Source organism: Pavona decussata, unplaced genomic scaffold, assembly GCF_977016875.1.
Source record: "Pavona decussata unplaced genomic scaffold, jaPavDecu1.1 SCAFFOLD_184, whole genome shotgun sequence".
Taxonomy (NCBI): Eukaryota; Metazoa; Cnidaria; class Anthozoa; order Scleractinia; family Agariciidae; genus Pavona; species Pavona decussata.
This window is the reverse complement of record NW_028145593.1, coordinates 1,715,837-1,723,044: the sequence shown is the minus strand read 5'-3', so window position 1 is coordinate 1,723,044 and position 7,208 is coordinate 1,715,837. Positions and strand designations below refer to the sequence as shown.

General features: G+C 39.1%; 1 protein-coding gene across 1 annotated transcript; it reads right to left on the bottom strand.

Annotated features, from left to right (window-relative positions):
- Nucleotides 1-108: 108 nt before the first annotated feature.
- On the bottom strand, nucleotides 109-1,074 carry LOC146462874 (uncharacterized). The gene is made up of 2 exons (XM_085085182.1): nucleotides 697-1,074; nucleotides 109-360 (listed from the first exon to the last, which is right to left on the bottom strand). Exons 1-2 carry the CDS (start codon nucleotides 1,072-1,074, stop codon nucleotides 109-111), a joined length of 630 nt encoding a protein of 209 aa, XP_084941308.1.
- Nucleotides 1,075-7,208: the final 6,134 nt, after the last annotated feature.

The window sequence follows — 7,208 nt, the reverse complement described above, 5'->3', positions numbered from 1 at the left end:
TAAGGAAGATAGGAAGCGATATCGTCCAAGCTCATTCATTCTTTTGCGCAGAAGTCGGCCTTTTGGCTTGGGTGGCAACCCCCCCCCCCCCCCCCCCCGCGCGTTCTCTCACACGATTAGCATTACCGGAACAGCAGTTATACGAGCAAGAATACACACCAATCTCGCAACGAAGCCATTTTTTAGCGATGGACTTGCACCATTTAGCCAGCCCGGTGGGTAAGGTGAACATCTGCAACGCCGTGTGCAACTGTCCTTCATCCTTTTGTAAAAGCTGGACTGGAATCGGTATCCGCCCTTATTGAAGGAGTCCGCGTCCGAGTTGCGGCCTTTGCCATAGGAGGAGTGCCGATCAGGATTAGTAGTAGTGGTAATAATAATAATAATAATAATAATAATAATAACTAGAAATACGTGACTCGCAAAACCTCGCGAAGCTGGGACTGGGTGGAAAACCCTCTTTACTCGTACTGTAGCATCAAATGAGGAGATTAAAAGGGGCATAGGAATTTTTTTATGAGCATGGTCTTTTCGTAGTTCCACAGGCTAGTTTGCGGTTGAAAATCTATTTCTGACGAGAAATATTTATCAATTTTACTTGTTTAAGAATTTCATTTTATAAGCCGGCAGAAATTAAACCTCGCAAATGAGTGGCAACAAGGAAGATTGTCATCACCAGAAATTCGAATTACAAACCTGAATGTAGAAATGGCGAGATTGGCTGTTTGAAGTAAGTCTCTGAGGGTTGCTGTACCTGGTTGATGGAAGAAGTTCACACCAGAATTTCCCTTCACTGTTCGCAACGACCGCCAAGTTGAACGAAACACAACGAGTTTGTTGAAGGCATGTGAAGCTGCAGTCCAAGATGTCATCAACAAAAGTCGTTTTCAGCCGTGTAACATTCAGATAAAGAGAGTCGTCAGACTGGAATCGAACTTGAACGAACTGACTGGAGAACCTCAGTTCTTTTACAAGGTAAATAAATAGAGGGAACACTGCTAGAAATTTCATTGTCTCTTCCACTTTCTGGTACACTCTTTCGAGATGTAGGCTAAGTGGACCTTTTTGTGTCATTTTTATTGTCGGTATAAAACATTTATGATGCCCGTATGACTTCCTCTATAACCCTGGAATTGTTACTGAATAATTATTGATGTATATTTATTTATTGATATACATTATTTAAACAGAAATTCCAATTCAGCGTAGCTGGTTTAAATGGAGATCTGTATAAAATAATAAGAATAAATAATCAAATATAGAAATGAAAGCAAAAGTCATTCAAAGAGTTCATGAATGTGAGAAATTAACTAAGGTGATTTAGATGTTTCTTGACTCTCAGTTTAAAACTAGTGAGAGACTGATCATGACGTAAGTTACGAGGAAGAGTGTTCCAGGATTTGGCGGCATTGTACTTAAAAGATGTTTGAAATTTAGTAGTCTCGGCAAGAGGCAGGCGAATAAGGTCTTTGTTCCTAGTGTTGTAGTTATGGATCTGCTCCGAGGAGTGGAAGTCATCTAGCAGATAAGCTGGGGCCAAGCCATTGATACACTTATAGACCTGTATGCACTTTTGGAATTCTCTGCGGCATTGAAGGGATGGCCAGATCCAAAGAGAAAATTAGCGGTAACCATGCATTTTTCAGAGATAATTAAACTTCGAGTTGGGAAAAAAATGCCATACGTTGCTTTGTATTTTAGCGCTTTTTAGAATTATTATTGCTTAATAATCTCTGAAATATGTGTGGTTACCCCCAATTTTCTTTCTGGATTTCAATAGCCCTTGCTAAGATTTACTTTCCCCGCACAGTCATAAACTGCGCAAAAATACCTCAGTATTATTTTGTATACTTATATTATTCAGTTTATGAAACATTTACTTCAATTGAGTTGACGATCTTATTTTACTCTTTCAACGTGTGATTTATTAGGGGACATTTTTTTTAATAAAAGTAGAGCTGTAAATGGTTTGAACCCAGGAGTCATGTGATAAGTACAAAAATTGTGATCATCCCGGTGAGTGTAGCCCTGAGAAGGATTGCAATCTCTGAAGCAGTGCTTCTCAAGACTACACTCACCTGGATTATGATAATTTACCTACGGATGAAAAGTAGAACTCACTTAGTTTAGAAAATATCGTAGCCTTTGTAACCGTCAAGTAAAACACATAGGTGTTGAACAACTGATCCGGCACCACTCATCGGTTTGACGCTGTGGTCGTACAGAGTTCAATCATATAAGATTACGCTGGAGATGAGACAGTTTCATTTATTTTATGGAAAGAAAGATGAAATATGGCTTTATTTGACGTTCGTGACCTACAATACTAATTGTATTTTGTTCCCCACACAAAGTCTTAAGTACAACCATAGTTAATAAAAGGCAATGGTTATGAAGCCTGGCAAACGTCTTCGTTATATGTTTTTGTTAGCATTTCTGGCCTTGACCGTGCACAAACTACAATAGATTTTGAAATGTGCTGGAGCAGCTGACCAATAGAAACGTTCCTGTTAAGATGTTCAACTGTGGTGTGAACGTTAAAACAAAGGAGTGTGCAGGGTCGTGGCCCTTCCAACGTGAATTGTAGCACCATTGTTTTCATGACAAGGTTTCATAACCAGTCCCTTAATTAACTTTGGTACAATATTAGCGTTCCGATTCTCAACGACCACTCGTAACTGAGTCTCCTAACGTGAGCTTGGGCTGCCGATGTTGAGGATATGATGTAGGGATCTCTTCTATGCATTTATAAGTAACTGTTATCCCCGTTACTAAATCACGCTTAATCACATGGTGAAAACCTTAACATCAACTCTAACTCAAACAAAACAAGTGCACCCAATGGGAGTTTTCTCTCAGATCCTTTGAAACGCTATTTTAGGCTATCTGGAGTGCCTTTAAAGCTCTATAGATTCATTTCAAGCTGCGCTATAATATTTTTATCTGTTCGGTCATTCTAGGGGAACTTGAGTTTTTTCGAAATTACTAGGGCATTTTTGTCCATTTCCCAAAAAACTTAGGTCTTTTTTCCTTTCCGAAAATCTTAGTTGACCTTTTTTCCTTTTTATCAATCCGAAAACACCAGGCCTTAAATTTCCCATATCACGAAAGTTCGAGGCGAAAATTATTTTTAGAAAACTGTGGGGGATTAAGAGCCTTCCGAACAGATAATTTACCGAAACGATCCGTTGGGTGCCCCTGACAAAGGTACACCGTTTTGTCCGGGAGGAGTCCATAACAAAAACGCTTTCGATTATATGATGACTTAATCCCTTTGAAGCTCTTTGACAGATACCCTGCTATCGGAGGTTTCTTTCTAGAAAGTCTTTTAGCATGTACGAAGTCGTTAGCGTTTCCAGTATTTCGCGTATTCGGCTTGTTTACTTGTTTCCCTCGGGGAAGTAAACAAACAGAATACGCGAAATAATTGAGACGTGAACGACTTCGTACACGCTAAAAGACTTGCCAGAAAGAAACCTCTGATGGCAGGGTATTTGACTTTGAAAGCTATTCGAGCGCAAAACTTAATTAAAAGATGCAAACACTTGACATTAATACTTTTATGAGAATAGTATGAGTGAGGACAAGATAGAAGAAATTGTTCTTTGATATGAGTGGTTAAAATAGTTAATTGAGAGTAATTAGATCATGGAAAATCGGCATCGATTTGTTTCTTTACAATAACATTGAAAAGTACCAGCGGAATTGACTATATTTCCCATTTAGAAAGCACGCGTGTTACAACTGACTTCAATTTTATTGTCTGTACTCTTATAGACAATAGGCTAGCTACGAGACAATCAACATGCAAGAATTTTACAGTTAAATTGCAAAAGGCCTTTTTGATGCAGACTAAAAACAAGAATGCACCCCAAATCGGGACTAGAGGTAGATTACAACCAAGGGCCGCAGAGTTTTAAGTTGACTGTCAACTGTCCATGGACCAAGTTGGCCGGGTATTCTGAAAACTACCCCATCAATGTATTTAATTAGGTAGGCTAGTTATATTAAGAAAGGCTTATTAAAGCCACATGTCTACATGGAAGAAATGAGAACGTATCCTCAAAAAAATCATGTTGAATCGTTAGAAGCAGAAAACGGCAATTCATTAGAAATTCAAATGTTTCTAGCATATTTATAACTCACAAACTTTGAAGCAAACACCCAGGTGCTGAATGAATTCAAGTGTATACCACTAGATCATAATTTAAACGTTCTCTTGTACTGTTTGAATGAGCGATGAGAATGTCCCACACATCCTGCATCATTCATCTTTAGCAGGCTCAACAGATCACAGGTGCCGGGTGTTACGAAAACGAAGACCCTCGAAAACGAAGACCTAAGACCTAAGACCCGGTCTTAGTTTTTGTACTACGAAAACTAAGACCCTGTAAAACAGAAAACCGTAGAAATTACAAGTTCAACACACATTCAGCAGCAGCAAGGCTTAGTGATATAATAGGACGTTACACTTCATGCGTTTCTTTTCATTATTATACTGCTAGTACTACTGGCCCGTCTTATCCGTCCTGTTTCGCTATGCGAGCTAATTTGGTAGTAAAATTCTTGAGGATTTCCTCGGGTAAACTTACCACGCATATTATTCTGGATCAGTAGGCAGAATCCGAACGCTAGCCGCCTTTGATTTATTCTTGGTTTTCACGTGACGTCACCAAATTCTAGAATTCAAAACTGGGAGGCCTACAAAATTTTTACCTTCATTCAAGGAAAGATTACTTAAAATTATGTCTGTTCACAATTTCTTAGCTCGATGTCGTGCTTCCTTTTGAAAATAGAGCAGTTTCAATTTCCGAGTTTATATTGTGCGTGACATAAGGAGGACGGCCGTGACAGAGCTTTTCCGTATCTTGAAAATGACTCTTCGGGTGATTTTCAGCATTCTAAACAATTTAAGTTTGAGGAGAAATATTAATCTCAACTTTCGAAAATTCCTAAGGGCAAACAAACCTCTTTTGTGGCAAAAGTGAACTCCAGATGTTTTTTCGTATTTCCGGCCGCCATGTTTGTGTCCCTCTGAGGGACACAAACATGGCGTCTCCATACTAAGCTCTATAAATTTACGTGGAACATTTTGTCAAATAACTCGAGTACGGAATGCCGCACAGACCTGACACTTGGACAGATGCCTTGTTTATTTATCCTCTATACCATGTCAATTTCTTGACTTCGTTCATGGAATGGTTTCGATTTTTGTTTTTCAACGGCGTGACAGTGAAAACCGAGAATAGTTAGGATTGCGTGACAGAATAATAAAGAACGCGTTCTCTGCAGAAAATGACTCTGGGATTCTGTCAATAAATAATTAACGTCTATGTATGTTGTAGCTAAAATAGATTCTAACAGTCGATAAGGCTTGTCTGCTGGAAAATTCTCGATAAAAAGTCAGCAGTTCTTTTTGCTGACTTAGGGTCTTAGTTTTCGTAGTACGAAGACAAAGACCCCTGGTACTACGAAAACTAAGACCAGGGTACGAAAACAAAGACCCCAGATTTTTAATTATGAATTACCATTAATTATAAGTTACGGAGTAACAAATCATTACGCCTCAAGGATGCTTGATATTTAAAATGGCTCATTTTTTACAAATCACGGGGTCTACGCTATTGAAGAAAAATGCATTTAGATCTTCGTCTGATAAATCCTTAAAACTATCACAATATTTTCTAATATCGTAAAATAAGTTGTTCTGTAAATCAGCATATGAGACGCAGTCGAAAAAGAAATGGTACTCATCTACATTTTTTGAATAGCAGCATTCGCAGCTCCTTAGCTCTTTTTCAATTTGAAGGTTGTGGTTTCTAACTCTAAATTTGGCAAGAGCCTCTTCTCCTCCTCCTCCCTCCCGTCCCTCTCCACTCCCCCTCCCCTTAGGAAGGCCTGAAACCCAGGTTATGACCGCTATAATTACGAAAGATGTTCATCGCTCACAGCTTTAGCTTGGGATGCCTGTGGTTTTATTATTCGTAATTATAGGAAACGTTTTTCCCATATAAAAGCTTATAATTTCGCCTATTACTCAACGGTTATCATCGTACTTACGTGACATTTCATACTTTTTAAAGTGTTTCGTGAATCCCCTTTGAACCACTCTACTTCAATGATGTTTTTGGCATGGCCTTTGAGGTCCTTGTCCTCTTCCCATCGTCCCCCGCGCTCCTTGTTATTCCACTCGCTCCAGGCTCTTTTTTGCCTCCGCTCGAGGGCGAAAGAGGCCTCTGCGCTGCGGAGTCTGCACCCGGGGGGACACTCCCTTATATGGGCTATATAGGTTTGTGCGGCGCCAAGGGGTTTTTCAGCCGCTTTGGTCACAAATAGGATATCGATTTTAGCTATTTTGCTGCCATTTTGGTAATAAATAGGGTGTCGATTTTTGCACTCTAGTCTTGAATTCGTTTTTGTTTTGTTTTTTTTTTTTCTTTTTTTGAAGAAGCTGCTTCTTTATCATGATGTTTACGGCAACTGTATACGTGCTGCAACGGCTTGTCACGCGCTCCGGTCACGCGCTGGGCTCCAGGGATTATTGAACTGAAGTTGACCAGACACTATCAGGTCATAAATAGGGTATCAAATTTTTACAATAAAATCTGCAATTCCACAGCGACAAACCAATGAGTGGTGCCGGATCACTTGTAGACCTGGATCAGCAAATTATCTCAAATAGAAAATATTAACGGCAGACTGATCCCAACGGCGGAGGTGACAAGCTTGAGAGAGCAAACAACAAAAGCTAGAATAACTGAAATATATTTGTTTTTTAAAAAAACAAATTTTTTTGCCCGATATTTCGGTTTGCAATACAAACCTTCCTCGGGGGCTGAACGAAAAAGAAAAGTGAGAAACATAAAAGGATCGTTACAAAGAAGATTTAAAATATAAAATGCGTGACAATGATTGGTTGTTTAGGACTAAGTGTGAGACATGTCATTGGCGTGTTTCGTCACGTCTATTTATACCAAGAGGGACGAAACACGCCAATGACATGTCTCACACTTAGTCCTAAACAACCAATCATTGTCACGCATTTTATATTTTAAATCTTCTTTGTAACGATCCTTTTATGTTTCTCACTTTTCTTTTTCGTTCAGCCCCCGAGGAAGGTTTGTATTGCAAACCGAAATATCGGGCAAAAAAATTTGTTTTTTTAAAAAACAAATATATTTCAGTTATTCTAGCTTTTGTTGTTTGCT